Raw genomic sequence first — 15694 nt, forward strand, 5'->3', positions numbered from 1 at the left:
GCGGACGGTACTGAGGTTGACCTGAGACTGTCAACAATACTGTTATATCGTGAGGCAGATACGTTAGGATCAATATAACATGTCTTACTGCAGGGTGTCCAGCCTTCACGCAGCTCATGATGAAAGAATGGAACAATTATGAACAAATAAGAAAATCACTCACTGTTACATAACGATATACGTTTATTATGGAGACACACGTAACGATAATTCAAACATAATACATAAAAGGTTAGAAGTCCAAGTATGATAACTGGAACGAACGGAAATGATGCTCAATTCTCCATTTTGAAATTCTCTGAGTTTTCCCTCCACTCTGTACTTCCGGTTGTTAATCTCGCGAGAATTTAAAGTTTAGGATTACAGACAAAAGGGAGGCAACTTTGCCCAAAGAAGTAAAGAGTTACTCCCCTTGCATTATACTCTTATATACAGCAAAAGTGGGCAGGTCATCAAATAGACAGAAAAAATTTTCCAAGACAAGTTTGATGAATAAATCTCAAAAATGAAACTGATGTCATTTTTTTTTTTTTTTTCTACACAATAATCTTGTAAACAAATATCACCTGCATTCCTGTGTAACACTGATTACACCAGAATTATTTGAAGTCATAACATTTATTTTTTATTTCTTTACCTTTTACCTTTTAGGAAAGAATGGGCAAAATATTTTGGCCGTCTTGGAGTTAAAATAGCTTTCTGGTCAGCTCTTCAAGAAACAGAACGGCACGAACAGGTTTGTGTTTATAATTAAAAAAAAAAAATATTATGTTTAAAAAATTTACTACTAGATTCCTTCCTTCAAGGTGACATGCTCTGCTTCAAATCTAATGTTAATAAAAAATTCTCATGGACTATTCTCATTAATAGTTCTCAAGTCGCTTTTAGCCTTGATAAATAACTCATCAAAAAAAAAAAAAAAACTCATTAAAGCTTTTAACAATACAATGAAAAATAAATGCTTTCTGTCTGGAGTCAAATTACTTTTCACTTTTATCCTGCCATATTTAAGTGCCTGGTGATTGGTTAAAAAAATTTGGGTGCATGTTAAGCTATAATTGACAAATCGATTTTTTAAATATATCGTTTTAAGCAAAAACAATATTATGTACTTAATTTTCAATCTCGAAAATAGTAACATAACCAAAAATTACGAAAATTCATCCAGTAGAACAACTGTTATTGTGTTTTTAGTAAAACATTCTATCGCTATAGGCAACAAATATTGCAGCCATGACACAAGTAATAAAAATATTCTTTTCGGAGTTATGTCCCCTGTCACTCTCGACTATTTTACTTGTTTAGTCAGAGGAAATAAGGTATCTAACCAGCTGTCTAAGGACTTTGCTTAGAACCGTGATTTTATGATCATTTAAGAAAAATGCGATTTTACCCAATTTTCCGTAAAAATTACTTTTAACTAGAAATAAATTTCTACTTGATGATTTTTTATAATTTTTAGATATATTACTATTTTTTGGCATGACAATTAAGTACGTAATATTGTTTTTGCTTAAAAAATCGATTTAAAAAAAATCGAATTGTCTTTCCCAGTGAAATGGAGATATTTTAAAGGACAAGGGAGGTAATTAATGATGAAATAAACAAAGAGAGATAATCTATTTTAAAAGACAAGATGTAATCAATTAATATTTTTTTTTTTTTTTTTTTACACAGTGATCACCACTTATCAAGGCCCGGAAGCCACTCAGGGATAAGGGTTATTGCAAGTACATTACGTTAGTGTGGATATTTGATGAAGTGTTTACTTAAGGGGGCGGTTCATTAGGAATTTGTTAACATTGGACTTGAAGACATCCAAGTTGTAGTCCGGTGGGAAGCAGGCAGACGGAACAGAGTTCCACAGGCGTCCAGTTCTAAGAAAGAAGCTCTGTTCATGGAATCGGCGTTTTGATTTAGGCACAGATATAGAGTGGGGGAAATTTTTGACAGTGGATTCAGCTAGACGGGTGTTTTTCGTGAAAGATTGGCGAGGGGAGACCAGAGATTGGAGTTCAGACGAGCACCTGCCATGGAAATAACGATAAAACAAGGATAGGCTCGCAACGTCTCTTCTGTGGGAGAGAGGTTGCAGGGTAGAGAAAAGGGCATCCCCCACTAAGCCACGAAGTCTATTTTGTACTCTGTCAAGGCAGGATAGGCTGTTTTTAGCAGCTCCTGCTCAGATATGGCAACAGTATTCCATCCTTGGACGTACTTGGCTTTTATATAGATATATATATATTCTGATTGTTTTTTTATAAAAATACTACTTACGATGATGAAAAACTTCCAACAAAGTGAGTAAAGTAATAAAGGTTCAGATATTTTGTTTAGTCAGAGGAAATAAGGTATCTAACCAGCTGTCTAAGTACTTTGCTTAGAACCATGATTTACGGTCATTTAACATATTTTCTACTAGCTGGCAGCTCAGTGTTGCCTGGTTGTATACTACGCTTAAACATGATATAGTAATTTATGCATATTGCATATGCATTATTATAGAATCAATCCTTTATTGATTATTATTATATCACGAGGAATAATTCTCCTGGTTGACTAATTCACAGAAAAAATAAATGAAAATATAATAATGATAATTTTGTTCATCTGTGATTGTTTACAATATTATGTCAGCTGATATTTGGGTTAGACGATGAATGCCCTGGAAAAGTTACTTCTGATTAATGTTTAGTTTTAAAATATGCAAACGAAGAAATGATGTGCAGCGATTTTTAAATTGTACCTATTTGTTTATCGTAAATTGAACTCATTAAAAAGAAATGAAAATGGTGTGGCACACCTGGGTTTGAACAGGGGATCATTCAATCTTAAGTCAAATGGTCTACCACTAAGCTATATCTCCAGGTTGTAACACATCTGTTTTTTTTTTTTTTTTTTTTTTTTTTCTGAAATTTTATTATCTCCTTTGGCTAATGTAACATCCCTGTAAAAATGATTCTTTTATCTTTAAGAGAGAAAAGTTATTTCTAAGATGGGATTCTTTCGATTTTCTATTATATTATCGGATGAATTTCTGTACAAAACTTATCTAATAACACTGCCAAACTTATGAATTAGCTTTTGTGTGAAATTTTCAAAAGATAGGCTCGGATGTTTTGGAACCTATTGAGGAACTCTCTCTCTCTCTCTCTCACACACACACACAGTGACTTTTAAATAATAGTAGAGATAGATTAAATATTTTTAACTTGAATAAATCAATGAGTAGGTGGACATTTAAATGTCTTTTATTTAAAATAAATTTTCTCGCAAATTTGATGTTGATCAATTTTAAACTTTCAAAGAAATTGGCTAACGTTAACCGATTTCTTTATAAGTTCAAAATTGATGAGTTTTTTAATAATAATAATAATGATAATAAAAAATGTTCATTTCATTTTAATCTTCAGTTGTTACGGCTTCAGAAGATTGCTGAAAACGAAAACGCTTGTGAAGAATTTTCACTTCCTGAAAAGAAAGACAACAAATCCGAGACTGATGCAAAAGTCCAAGAAATAGATCAACCGAAATCTGAGACTAAAGAATCAACAGAAGAAAAACAAGAAAATAAAGAAACGGATGAAAAAGTTGCATCTGTTTCTGTAGAAGCGAGTCTTGATGCCGTTATGAATTCGTTATGTTTGGAACCGGCTGACAGTGATGAGGAGGAGGAGGAAGAAGATGAAGAAATTGAAACAGAAGAATCTGCGAAAGTGCCAACATCCCTTCCAGAAGAAAATCCTTCATTTGCAAAAACAAAGTCAGTTGATTTTACAGAATCTTTAAAAGTGGATGATGATGAAGAAACTGTATTACCTGTGATAAATTCAGCAGAAGTCTTTGATGCTGTCAAACTGTTGGAATTTATTAAGTCTTTGCACACTGGGCCAAAAGTACGAAAAGAAATGACCACTCTTGGAATGGTAAGTGGAGAATTGAGTGAAACAAAATCTTATATGTATTCGAAATGGAGTACTAGTTAATAAATATTATATATTCAAAATGGAGTGTTAAAAATAATATATCTACTCAAATGGAGTGTTAAAATATATATGTATATTTTGTGTACAGAAAGTTGTTAGATGAGATGTCATTGGTACCGTCGGTTTCAAGCCTGATAATTAGGACCGTTTTATATATCCATATCAAGCTCTCTTCAGCCAATATTCATCGAGATGAGTATTGGCTGAAGAGAGCTTGATATGGATATCTAAAACGGTCCTAATTATCGGGCTTGAAACCGACGGTACCAATGACTTATCTAACAACTTTCTGTACACAAAATACAAAATATAAATATGTTCTTATTTGGTGGATATCTTCGGATTTTCCTTTTAATTGAGCACTCTGCTGGATTTCTTTTTCAAAAAAAAAACTAATCATATATATATATATATATATATATATATATACACTCAAAATGGAGAGTTAGTTAAAAAACATATACTCAAAATGGAATGTTAGCTAAAAAAAAAAATATATATATATATATATATATTCGAGATGGGGTGTTAGTTAAAAAATATGGTGTATATACTCGAGATTGTGATAGTAAAAAATATATATATATATATATATATATATATATATATATATATACTCGAGATGGAGTGTTAGTTAAAAAAATATATATATATATTGAAAATGGAATGTTAGTTAAAAAATATTATATATATTTGAGATCGAGTGTTAGTTAAAAGATATTAATATATACACTCGAGATGGAGTGTTAGTTAAAAAATATATATATACTCAAGATGGAGTGTTAGTTTAAAAATAATATATATACTCGAGGTAGGGTGTTAGTTAAAAAATATTCTGTATATACTCGAGATTGTGATAGTAAATATATATATATATATATACTCGAGATTAAGTGTTTAAAATATATATATATATATATATATATATTGAAAATGGAGTGTTAAAAAATATTATATATATTCGAAATGGAGTGTTAGTTAAAAGATATATATATACTCAAGATGGAGTGTAAAAAAATATTATATATACTCGAGGTGGGGTGTTAGTTAAACAATATTCTGTATATACTCGAGATTGTGATAGTAAATATATATATATATATATATATATATATATTGAAAATGAAGTGTTAGTTAAAAGATATATATATATATATATATATATATATATATATATATATACTCAAGATGGAGTGTTAGTTAAAAAATATTCTGTATATACTCGAGATTGTGATAGTAAATATATATATATACTCGAGATGAAGTGTTAGTTTAAAATATATATATATATATATATATATATATATTGAAGTGTTATTTAAAAAATATTATATATGGATTGTTAGTTAAATCTTATGCTTTGTTTATAAAAAATGCATTATTTTAAGAAGTTTTTTATCAGCTGAATAACAAATCAACAAATTAAGAATTGAAGTAAAATTCATAATTATTTCGCTCTGATATCTTTTTTTTCTGCCTCAGGTTGGATATCCTAATGTTGGTAAAAGTTCAACTATAAATGCCATCTTACAAACAAAAAAAGTTCCAGTTTCTGCAACGCCTGGACGAACTAAACATTTCCAGGTAAGTTCTTTAAAAAAGTAATGGTAAACGGGAAGATTGGAGTACGGTTAAAATTTTTCAAAATTGCATTATTTTATACGTCACTAAAAATCTTTAATTTTTCTCATGACATCTTGCCATTCCACTTTTCGTATTGATCATGCTGACAGGCAATAAATTTAATTTTTTTTCTTTAAATATGTGACATTCTACAAATTCATATTGTGATATTATCGACGTTACTCCCTCCATTTCCAAGTGTTAGGGAGAAAATAAGAAAGAAGAAAAAGTATAAAGTAAATAGAGGAAATAAGCAGATAATTTAAACGGAGGTGTAGGAAATAGGGTTGGTCAAAAGACAGTAGATAGGAAGTTGTTCACCAAGGAAGATAAAAAGAAGCTGAGGTGAGATTGTTGGTCAAGGCTTGGCGAAGATTTGGATGAAGAGGGTCAATATATTTTAGAGTTAGTTTTATGAGTATCAATGAGTTTTGGTACGATTCGCAGATGGTCTTAGTTTTACAACATTTGATGAGACTTGTGAGTTGGACACAATAGAAGGCAGTTTTCTAGCTTAGACAAGATCAGTAGGAGGAAATGAATTGATCAAGGAACTGATGAACATGGCTCTGACAGTGTAGTAGTAATTCTTCTAATGCACTCACATCCAAAAGACAGAAAGTCTGTTCTGTTTGCTGTCAACACACAGGGGTTGGGAGAGGAAGAAAAGGAAGAAGCGGTAGGCACGGTTGGTTTCATGGGAAAGAGGGTAAGACTAACCGCGAGAATTCTCTAGATTTGAGAGGAATAAAAGACCAAGCTCATACGGATAGGCAACTGTGCTTTTGCTCAAGAAGAGAAAATGGTGAGAGGAGAAAATAACTTCCTAAAGAAAGTTCCGGTTCAAGGTGAGAAAAAAAGTGAAGCTGAAGGACCCAGCAGTTTTCAGACAGTAGATGTAGATGCACATTCAAATGGTTGATGGCGTCACACACCCAGAGTGCAACTGGTATTTGCAGAATGTGTCGGAGTTTGTATTTTTTGTGTTTTGTTTTATTTTAATTTTTTTTTTATACTTGTGAACACATGTGCACCCCTTTTTGGCAGCTGCCAGTGTGAGAGATGACAATATGGCCAGAAAAAAAAAAGACTAAGAAGACCATAGAAACAGCATTGGAGTTTGCAATAGATAACACACCTGGTTATTATAATCTCGTCTTTTCAAAAAAAAAAAAAAAATTAACTGTACTCTAATCTTTGTTTATCCAGCTAAATCGGGTTTTTTGTATGATTTTGTTGGTATTAACTAACTGCCTTGTGGAGGTACAAACATGCACGCAGATATTCTCTGCACAGATCGGGATCATCTCGCTCGTTATGCTGGTCCAAACTTGTTTGATTTAGTTAGCGCTGCAACAAAGGAATTCTCCCTCTAAATAAAAACCCCAAATCCAGCTGAAAAACAATCAACAAAGGTTTATTTTTCTTCTGGAAGTTAAAATGGTACCCATTTTTCTAAGTCAAATAGCAGACTTGCAAAATGAGATTTTTGCATGACCAAGCCGAAATATATGTTCACTCAATTCAGCTGAGAGCCCTAAAGTACATTGGCCCAACTAACTGTGAGCCCTCAAAATAACCAACTGTCTTGTTTCTCCTGGAGGACCGGCTTTCGCTGCTTCCCCTTCCTATCTCCTGGAATCTTGGTCCTGGATATGACCTTGAACTATATCCAGTGGTGAGGCCCCAGCTTGCGGGCTTCGGGGAGTGTGGAGCCACCCTTTACTTGCCATTGCTCCCAGGTCCACTCTGACCCGGAGTGGTAGTACCTGTTAGGGTCCCAACTATGGGTTAAATAGAAACCGACTTGAAAACAACAAATATATCCTTTTAAAAAAATTTTCTTCAAAATCTTTGGATTCGGCATTAAATAACCTGAAAAGGGTTGATATGCCGTAAAACAAAAACAACCGACCAACTTGGAATCCCTTCCTCCCCTGTAATGACCTGTTGTATAATGCTGATTCTGTGCAGTTCTAAGAGGTTCACCCTCCCAGCCTTTGTTTTCTCTTTGAGAAGAGGCTAGTTTATTATTTTATAGTACAGGTAAATTTGTTGTTTGGCTTCTGATTGGCTAAACACTTCGGCATCTTCAGACTGTTTATGTAAAGATGTTGAACAAAACATTAATTTTGTCGGTTTCAAAAGCTATAACCATACCCATTTTTTCTTGTCCTTCGGATCCTATATTCTTACTGGGTAAATGTAAATCCATATGAATCAGCATGGCATGATTTTTGATTGGCATTAGATTCCTTAGTTCTTTCTAGAAACTGAAATGTACGCGAGGAACCATGTAAAGGTTGTTAACATTCATAATGAAAGTTGTTCCATGGATTTGACAGAATTCAAACATGGCAAAACCAAGTTGTCAGTCTGGGTCAGTAGCCACTTCGCCACTACCACCTCCCATTATAGTATTTGGTGCTGTTGTAAAAATGCACATGTGTACTCGCATACCGTGATCGTTTATACTTGTCGGACTAAGGCCGTTGATCCAGTCAGTGCTGCAATAAAGAGTCTTCATAGCAAACAAAAGTTTATAAACAAATAATAGATATTTATTTATTTATTTATTTTTTTTTTGTGGGTTTACAAATCATACCCATTAACTGCTTGAATGACAGACTTACAGGATCGAAACTTTGCTTGGCTAGACCGAGACACACAAGCCATATTAAAGTCTTTTGGCCATGAACTGTAAAGAGATCTAATTTGGTTAGAGAAGCGTAGTAGCCCAAATTGCCTTGTAACTCTCCCAAAGCCAAAGGTCAACTCCCCTCAAACATTCAACTTCGCTCTTCGGGAGGAGATGGACTTGATATAACCACATCTCTTTTATTTTCCTGGGATTTCTCCATCCTTGGCTACTTCTGGTCATTTGTTGATGGTCACCATTCAACCACCCAGATGAGACATTCACTAAAGATAATAAGATTCAACTGGTCTTGGACATTGTTTCTCTTACAAAGCCGATCCCAGCAGGACTCTCCTTGAATGGGGCCTTTTTTTAAACAAATGAAATATTCCTTGAGTGGTCTGACTCTGGTGAGAGATATTTTCAACTTTCTGCACGCCCTCCCTCTGGCCAAACATCTATCATTGCAACATCCACTATTCATGTGCACCAGCAAAACATGCTGCACAGTATATGTTTACATCTATTTTATAAAAAAAAAACATACTCCATCTTGTATTAACTTTTCATATAAAAAATAAAAATCAACATTCATAGGACTCGTTAAAAAAAAGACTTCTTACTTAGAGCCTCAAGGAGCCCAGCCAGGCCGTAATACAATTACTCAACTGCTTTAATAGCTCTTCAATGTTCAAATTTAACTCTCGTTCTTACTCCTCCTCCGGCATCTCTTAATGTTTGCCTTACACTGGCTATTTGTTGATGGTCATTGTTCAGCCGCCCAGAAGAGACATTCACTGAAGTTAACATCCAATTTGTCTTTGGCTTTTATTTCTCTCACAAAACCAATCCCAGCAGAACTCTTCCCTCGAATGCGGCACTTAGTTTTTAAACAAAGCAAATATCTCTTGGGTGGTCTGACTCTGGTCAGAGATATTTTCAGCTCTCTGCACCCCCCCCTCTTTTCCTTTATCATCATCTATCACTACAACTTCTGCCATTCACACGCATTAACAAAACACATGCTGCACAGCTCACGTTTACAATATTACTACTGTCATTCATTTTATTTCTTTAAGTTGTGTTCAATACTATTTAATTTGTTTAATTAAACCATATTAACTGCTTTTAATTAATTTGTTTAAATGTGAGAAGTTAGTTTAATTAAACAATTGAATGAATTCATGTTCAATTTATATAACTTTTAGTTAGAACATGTTTAAGTTTTCAATTATATTTAATTAAAAATATAATCAATTAAAAATATAATCAATTAAAAATAATTAATTTTTTTTAATTCCACCATGTTTTTGTACACTTTGATTAAGCAATTGTTTTGAGAAATAATTTGCATAAAAAGAAATTATGAAATAATGGAATTGCTTTAGAATTATTTTTTTTTTTATTTGATTACAGACTTTGTTTGTGGAGAAAGATTTACTTCTCTGTGATTGTCCTGGTTTAGTATTTCCATCTTTTGTTTCAACCAAAGCTGAATTGATTGTGAATGGAATTTTACCAATTCATCAAATGACTGACCACATACCACCAATGTCTCTGGTAAGTGATTGCAAATTCATCACTGAAGCACGCATGCACCTATACTAATGAAGGACCATGATCGTATTGGAATTTTCTGGGTAATTTATATAAAATGCCGAAATTTCAGCAGTCAATATCATTTAAAAAAACAAAAGCATGTATTTGTTTTTATTGGTTTATTATTAAAAAAAAAGCAATAAAGCCTTATCTTAATTCAAACAGCAAAGAAAATCATTTGAAAAAAAAATATTAAAAAGCAAGTTTTGTTTGTCTGTTCTTATAAAAAAATATTTATTCATAAAACTTACCCTGTAATGAGTATTTTTTTTTTATTGATTTTAGTTTTAACATTTGACATTTGTGAATATTGTCCAGTAATTGTTCATTGTATTTTCTTCATCTAATCTATATATATATATATAAAAGCGAAAATGTGTGTGTGTATGTATGTATGTTCGCTTTTTGTGTATGTCCACAAAAGGCTTTTTTCGCCGTGATTCTCGGTCGGCTCGCTCCTTAAAACTTTTTATATCGCGTCTAAATCATAATAACTATGACTTAACAACGGGGGTCGCGTTTGACTTTTCCCAACTCGCCGCATCTTCGAAAAGCGAATGATCTGGCTTGCTGCGCAAAACTAGGTCAGACATCGCACCACTTCCTTGCACCTGTTTATTTCACTTTATAAACCTTCACATAACGCTCTTATCAGTTCCTTTCCCCTTGTGGCCGAGATGGTTAGGTGTCTGGCTTTTTTTCCCTTTCATTTCCACCTTTGCGTCAAGGCTTCGGGGTTCAATCCTACCTTCCTACATAAACTTTTTTTTTCTTTTAACGTTTTTTTTTTAACACACACACCTCCAAACACCCGGGCAATACTAGTATATATATATAAAAGGAAAAATGTGTGTTAGTGTGTGTGTGCATTTTTTCTGTATGTCCGGCAAAGGCTTTTTAGGAGGGAGTTCTTTGGGGGGGGGGTTACTATGTCTTAGAACTTTTTATATACTCCTTAGATTATAATATCTATGATTTACGGAATGACGTCGTAAATATCTTTTATTTCAGTGACTTTTATCTTACAAAATTTGTGAATTCGTTTTCTCTACTACTGCTATGCCGTGATATTTGACCTCGAAAACCATATGTTGACATTCAACCACCTGCATTTTTAAATGTTTATTTTCGGCTGTTCTCAAGTCCCTTCCTTCGTGGCGTCATGCTAAGTCATTAGACTATTAACTGGTTACTTCTCTATTAAATATGGATTCCAGCAACTTACTCATGACACACAGGAGACTTATTGGTCTGTACTGAGAGGGAGACGACTTATCACCTGAATTCTTAAATACAGGGCATACTGATGAGGTTTTCCAGGGTGTTGGAAAGCACTTCTCCTTAAGGCAATGCTTAAACAGTTTCGTAAGTATGGGAGCAAGTTCTGGTTGAAGCTTTTTCAACACTATAATTGGGATACCATCAGGGCCAGTTGCTTTACTGGAATCAAGGTTCTTGATTAGTTTGGCGACCTCACGCACAGATATTTGTATGTTACCTAGCGTATTGTGTGTTATAGGAGGAAATACAGGGAGTTGATGGCCTTCGTCGCATAGGGTAGAATTAGCTGCAAAGTTCTTGGCAAAAGTTTGGCCTTGTCTGATGCTGACGAGATGACCTCTGGTCCATTGCTAATGGTTGGGATAGAACGCATACTTCTGTTCAGGATCCTATTTGTTATTTGCCAAAACTGGTGGGAGCCAAGCTGCTGCTCAACTACTTTGGATTTAACGGACTGAGCATATAGCTCTCTTGCATTTTTTATTACTCTTTTACAGTGGTTGTTGGCGTTTCTGAAAGCAGCTTTAGTTTCAGTGCATCTATTACGTTGGTAGCTATGGAAAAAGTGATTTCTGTGCGCGATGGCAGCAGCACATTCTGGGGAGAACCATGGCTGGCTGTTAGGTTTTTGTTGGAATTTTTTAGATCGTATGAATCGGTCTATGCCTACAATTAACCATTCGGTCAGGTCTGATACTATAGAGGACATATTCTTTTTAAACATGGAATGCAGAGGTAGATCAGATATGAATCTACGGAAGCTATCCCAGTCAGCCATGGAGTATCGGTATACAGTACGGTGGAGGGGTACGTCTGGGGACTTATTACATTTCATTTTTATCTTAACTGGTACGGCGGAGTGGTCGGAGGATCCTAGAGGAGAAAGAACGGAAGATAGCTCAGGGGAAGTTGAGAGAAAAAGGTCTAGAAGGCTAGCATACTAACCGGTAGTATCGGGCACACGGGTGGGCTCGCGAACAATCTGAGTGAGGTCATAGGCAATGGCAAAATTATGACAGAACCTCCCCTCATCATCTGTCTTATTTGAGTGGATCAGCCATTCCACGTTATGGACATTGAAGTCACCGCAAATGTGAATGTTAGCCAAGGGATGTGCAGACAGGATGTGGTCTATTTTCTCAGATATACTCATAAAGATAGTAACTCCGCTGTTGTGGGGGGGGGCGATAGAGGGCAAATATAAATGCAGTGGTGTAAGCAAGTGCAACCCGGAAGCACATATAAGGTAAATTAGGGTCTTCTCTGGAGATATCCCTGCCACACGGGAAGCCATCTTTAATGTAGGCACATATTCCATGCCCATGGTGATCTTGGGGTCAGATTTAGATGTTAAGTTGGAGTATCCGTTAATTATGAACTCATCTAGGGAAGTGGTTGGCCCTATGCCAGTTTTGCTTAGAAAGAATATGTCCGCTTTCGTCCCCTGTAATGTTTATATGTCTTGCTAAAACTTCTGACAGATACAACGGAACATAACAAAATTGGTATCGTTTTGAAGCTCGATCTTTTGGACGACAAATATTGAAAAATTGGCCAGAAACATTAATTCCTTCACCCACAACTGGGCAGTTGGTTGGAGGGGGTGCTTTTTTCACTGACATTTTCGCAAGACATCGTGTCTTTTCGATTGACTAGCCTTAATTTCAATGCTCGCGACTTTCAGTTTCGCCATAGACGCATTTTTTTTTTCACTTTTTCCTCCTTCGTGTTACGACTTCGAGCCTGCCTACTATTTTTTTTTTTTTTTTTTTAAACACCTCTCTCCACCCAGGCTGCTTACTGTTGCTTTGATCCACCCCTCACCCTCACTACTACCACTTTTTTTTGGGGGGGGGGCGGGGAGGGTCCTTACTACACCACCTCGACACACCTGGACAACTAAAATGAAATTGTTCTAATTTAAAAAATATTTTTTGTTGAATTATTTTCATGTAACAGAAATAATATACATTTTTTATTGAAAATATTGACCAACATTTGTGTAAAAAAAAAAAAAAAAAAAATTTGACCAACATTTGTGTAAAAAAAAAAAATATTGACCAACATTTGTGTAAAAAAAAAAAAAAAAAAAAATATTGACCAACATTTGTGTAAAAAAAAAAATAAATATTGACCAACATTTGTGTAAAAAAAAAAAAATATTGACCAACATTTGTGTAAAAAAAAAAAAAAAATATTGACCAACATTTGTGTAAAAAAAAAAAAAAAATATTGACCAACATTTGTGTAAAAAAAAAAAAAAAAATATTGACCAACATTTGTGTAAAAAAAAAAAAAATATTGACCAACATTTGTGTAAAAAAAAAAAAAAAAATATTGACCAACATTTGTGTAAAAAAAAAATATTGACCAACATTTGTGTAAAAAAAAAATATTGACCAACATTTGTGTAAAAAAAAAAAAAAAAAATCATGAAACTTTTATCTGGCATTTTATATCACTGCCCCGGAAAATTCCAATGATAGCACAGTACTTATCATGCATAAGTATACAAATAATTTAGTTTCGTAGGTAATTGACACTTGATACAAAATATAAGATATCAAATACTGATGTTGAAAATTCTGATATAATTTTCTTTCCAGTACAATTATTTGAATCAGATTAACATAAATTTTATTTATTTTTAACAATTACATGGTGTGGATAATGTTCGTTCTTAGGATTATTGTTTTGGAAAATTTTTGTATTGAATGTCTTAACTTCACGGAATTAAGCTTTGCTGGACTTCACAAAATTAAGACTTCTTTCTATTGAAGGAATTTATCACAAAAGTAAACTTTGTTTTTTATAAGCAGGCAGAATTAATCTTTATTAAGTTCTACAGGGTGGAATGATAAATTTGTTGCCCTAAGGAAAACAACACTACATTTTTATTTTAAAACTTTTATTGAAAAAATCAATTGAGGTAACTTGATTATGTAGTAGAGCTGACATCTGTTCAATATAACTTGCCTTCAGCCTCAATCACCGTTTCGATATGGGTCCAGAACTGGAATCATACTATTTTCACAAGCATCAGCAGGAGTTCGGCAAATGCTTAGTGGATGGCGTCAATCACGCTGGCTTTGGTGTTGTGGAAGATCATGTTGGCGATATTCTCAACGTATGCCCAAACAAAATAGTCCAGTGGGTTCAGGTTGGAAGAGGAAGGGGGCCAGTAAGAGAAGAGTACAAATCATAGCATGCCTGAAGCCAAGCTTGGGTCTCTTTAGACTTGTAGACTGGCGCTGAGTCCTGCCTCTGCCAGCGACCACTTGATTGCCCCACACTCTTCAGCACATCCAGGTACACTTTGGTGTTAATTTTCAAGCCGACCAAACATGTGAGGTGGTATGATGTGACCCTAACTTCAAACCACACCAAAGACCATAACCATGGTCGGAAACTTCATTGACTGTGCTCTCAAGTGTTGAACCATCCGGATTTGCATTTCCAGAGTGCTGGCAATGGTCCTGTTGTCATAACTTGGATCGGTAGAGAGCATGAGTTCTACAACGGCACATCTCTGAACTCGCTCGTTGAACATTGTATCACTCTTAGAAATGATAGAAGTAGTGATGGGACGATGCCAAAATTTTTCCCGATTCCGATTCCGATTCCGTTCAAAATTTCCGATTCCGATCCGATTCCGATTCCGATTCTTGTAAAATTTATACATATTAAATTAGAGATTTTTTTGTGTGTTTTTTCGTAAATTTTCAAATTATTACATAAACCCCTGGTTAATGTCTGCGTATATTTTATCTCAAATGTTTGCCTTGTAATTGATTAAAAATTGTAACACAACAAAACATTTATTTTGATTTTAAAACAAAGCTATATTGTACCAGTTCGTATTTACTGTATAACATGCTACTTACATGAATAGTGGAAAATATTCGAAGATTGGTAGGCAAAATAAGAAAACGATGTAAGAACAATATATTTAACAACGCCACTTAGCAAAGCCACATCTCATTGTTACGAACGAATTTCTAAATAATAATATTACTATTATGAAAACCATTTTTAACGTGAGATTGCGTGAGCTTTCTGTGCTTTCTCTCGCAGCTAAATCCCTATTCCAAAATGAAATATTACTTTTATAGATTACGTGTTAGAACATTTTTTTAATTGGCGGAAAGAAAAGCGATCATTTAGAATTTAGAGTGTAAGATCAGTTTCGAATATAAATTTAACGTAAAATGATCATCATTTCTGGCCATCCTAATTCTTTATGGATATTAACTAAAGTGTTTCCCACTAAATTAAGTTCGGTTTGCAACGTTGTAAAACCATGTGTAATCGCTTAAAAAGTAGACACCCTATCCCCAATAAGCGCACATAATTTAAAATTGGTAAAACACTACAGCTCATGTTACGTTATATTTATTTGTGAAACTGACCGTCTATTTTAAATTCCTAATCGTTTTATATATATATATATATATATATATATATTTTATAATCATGAGTGTTTATAGGCAATCTTTTTATTTCATTTTTAAATAGTTACGTGTAAAACGGTACGTAGATGTAAATAATGTATTCTCGTGAAATTATC

At 33.9% G+C, this 15694-nt stretch overlaps 1 protein-coding gene across 1 annotated transcript in view; it reads left to right on the forward strand.

The window, feature by feature from the left end:
- Positions 1-15694, forward strand: part of LOC145261108 (large subunit GTPase 1 homolog) — a 62602-nt gene that overhangs the window by 17730 nt on the left and 29178 nt on the right. The window contains exons 7-10 of the mRNA XM_080119325.1: positions 652-736; positions 3414-3926; positions 5469-5570; positions 9664-9807. Of these exons, the coding sequence (XP_079975451.1) occupies positions 652-736; positions 3414-3926; positions 5469-5570; positions 9664-9807 (844 nt within the window). The remainder of the gene's footprint in view (positions 1-651; positions 737-3413; positions 3927-5468; positions 5571-9663; positions 9808-15694) is intronic.

Source organism: Euprymna scolopes, chromosome 37 (assembly GCF_053919585.1).
Source record: "Euprymna scolopes isolate OS-2025 chromosome 37, ASM5391958v1, whole genome shotgun sequence".
Taxonomy (NCBI): domain Eukaryota; kingdom Metazoa; phylum Mollusca; class Cephalopoda; order Sepiida; family Sepiolidae; genus Euprymna; species Euprymna scolopes.